Here is a 1,979-nt window from a genome sequence, read left to right on the forward strand (position 1 = left end):
GACAAAGAGAGACAAAGAGAGACAGTGAGAGAGAGAGAGAGAGAGAGAGAGATAAAGAAAGAGAGAGATAGTTATAGACAGAGAGAGACAGAGAGAGAGAGAGAGAGAGATATAGACAAAGAGAGACAAAGAGAGACAGTGAGAGAGACAAAGAGAGAGAGAGACATAGGCAGAGAGAGAAAGAGAGAGAGAGAGAGAGAGACAGAGAGAGACAAAGAGAGAGAGAACCTTTGGCTATAAAAAGACATTTTCCATAAAAACGTTGTATTCTTGTCTGTCCTGCAGCTCCTCCGAAGATCCTGTCTCTGTCGGTGGAGGGCAGCGAGCAGACCGGGTACCGGGCTCTGTGCCGGGTCCAGGGCTCGCCGCTGCCAGACGTCCAGTGGCTCGGCCCGGACGAGCTGCTGGAGGGGTCCCCGGTGGTCCCGGTGGTCCCGGTGGTCCCGGTGGTCCCGCTGGCCCAGGGCGCCGGGGCCCACTACCACACGGTCAGCCAATTGCGGGACGTGGCGCCGGGCCGGCAGTACACCTGCAGCGCCTCCAACCCGCTGGGCCGGGAGCAGGCCACGCTGTACGTGGTGCCGCCGCCGCCGCCGCCGCACGCCGCCGGGACCTCGCCGCCGCTCATCGTACTCGTGGCGGTGTCGCTCGGGGCAAAGGTGGTCCTGCTGGGGGGGATCGGGGTCTGGATGGTGCAGGGGGGTGCGCTTCAACGGGTCAGCTGCAGCTGGAAGTAGCCTGCTCGATTATTACGTTGCATTATGTTTCATTTAGCTGATGCTTTTATCCAAAAAGTGTCACTCCCCGATGTGAGGAGAGTCGTGCATGCTCAGATTTTAACTATTTATGAAATAACTGTCATGCTGAAATTAGTGAAATCCATGAACTAATAAAGTTTTGTCATTACGAACAATAACAGAAGATGGGAATCATTTCAGAAACGTTGTAGCTATCAATGGTTGTATATTGCTAATGTTAGCTCAAAACACCATTAACCTGACTGTCTTTGTTGTGTTTGATGCTAATTTGTAGCTAAGCTAGCTTGTAGTAATCTATGTTTGTTTGATGCTAACGTTAGCTGAAAACACCATTCAAACTGACAGCCTTTGTTGTGTTTGATGCTAATTTGTAGCTAAGCTAGCATGTAGCTATCTATGGTTGTTTGATGCTAATGTTAGCTGAAAACACCATTCAAACTGACAGCCTTTGTTGTGTTTGACACTAACTTGTAGCTAAGCTAGTTTGTAGCTATCAATGGTTGTTTATTGCTAACGTTAGCTCAAAACACCATTCAAACTGACAGCCTTTATTGGGTTTGATGCTAACTTGTAGCTAAGCTAGCAGTGAACCAACTTGATTAACTTTCTGGAACTGAGAGGGAAAAACAGCCCCTCTGATTCATATTTTAATCATTTAATAACCATAAAAGACAGAAACTTACCGATTGTTGCAGCTAACCGCTAACAAGCTAGCGGTCTCAGAGGTCTCTTCCGGGTCTTTCTAGCCTCTACAGGTGAGTTTCTATTCAGACCAGAACTTGGGCACTTTTTCTGGGACGTTTAGCATTCAAGCAGGTCCATTTCTACTGTGTTGACGTTACAGAAGTCTCTCGTTAGCATCTTATCTGCTAAAACACAAAGTGACGCATGCGCGGCTCCCATCTGCACTCTCCTCCCATTGGGCAGTGACAGAGACACTAGGGGTTAAGTGCCTTGCTCAGGGACACATCGGTGGATCTATTGCAGTGGGAATTGAACCCGGTTTTAACAGAGACGAGACTTGAGGAGTGGAGGAGGAGATGAAGGAAGGAGAAGAAGTTTGTCTAACGTGTTGTCGGGATGGACCACAAACCGCAAATATAGAAAACAACAGAAATCCAGTTTCCCACATTATAATATATTTAATATCAGTAACATCAGAGAGTAAATGGAGTTTATAATAACGTCAACAAAACTAAAGCAAAAAGCAGTATACATATA

General features: G+C 47.4%; 1 protein-coding gene across 1 annotated transcript; it reads left to right on the plus strand.

Moving 5' to 3' along the window:
* Positions 1-285: 285 nt before the first annotated feature.
* LOC117940985 (sialic acid-binding Ig-like lectin 15) lies at positions 286-948 on the plus strand (the record flags this gene model as incomplete). The annotated part of the gene is made up of 1 exon (XM_034866094.1): positions 286-948. A coding segment is annotated over one exon (452 nt), but the record flags the coding sequence as incomplete, so codon positions are not given.
* Between the last annotated feature and the right edge of the window lie 1,031 nt (positions 949-1,979).

This window comes from Etheostoma cragini, unplaced genomic scaffold, assembly GCF_013103735.1.
Source record: "Etheostoma cragini isolate CJK2018 unplaced genomic scaffold, CSU_Ecrag_1.0 ScbMSFa_3943, whole genome shotgun sequence".
Classification (NCBI taxonomy): Eukaryota; Metazoa; Chordata; class Actinopteri; order Perciformes; family Percidae; genus Etheostoma; species Etheostoma cragini.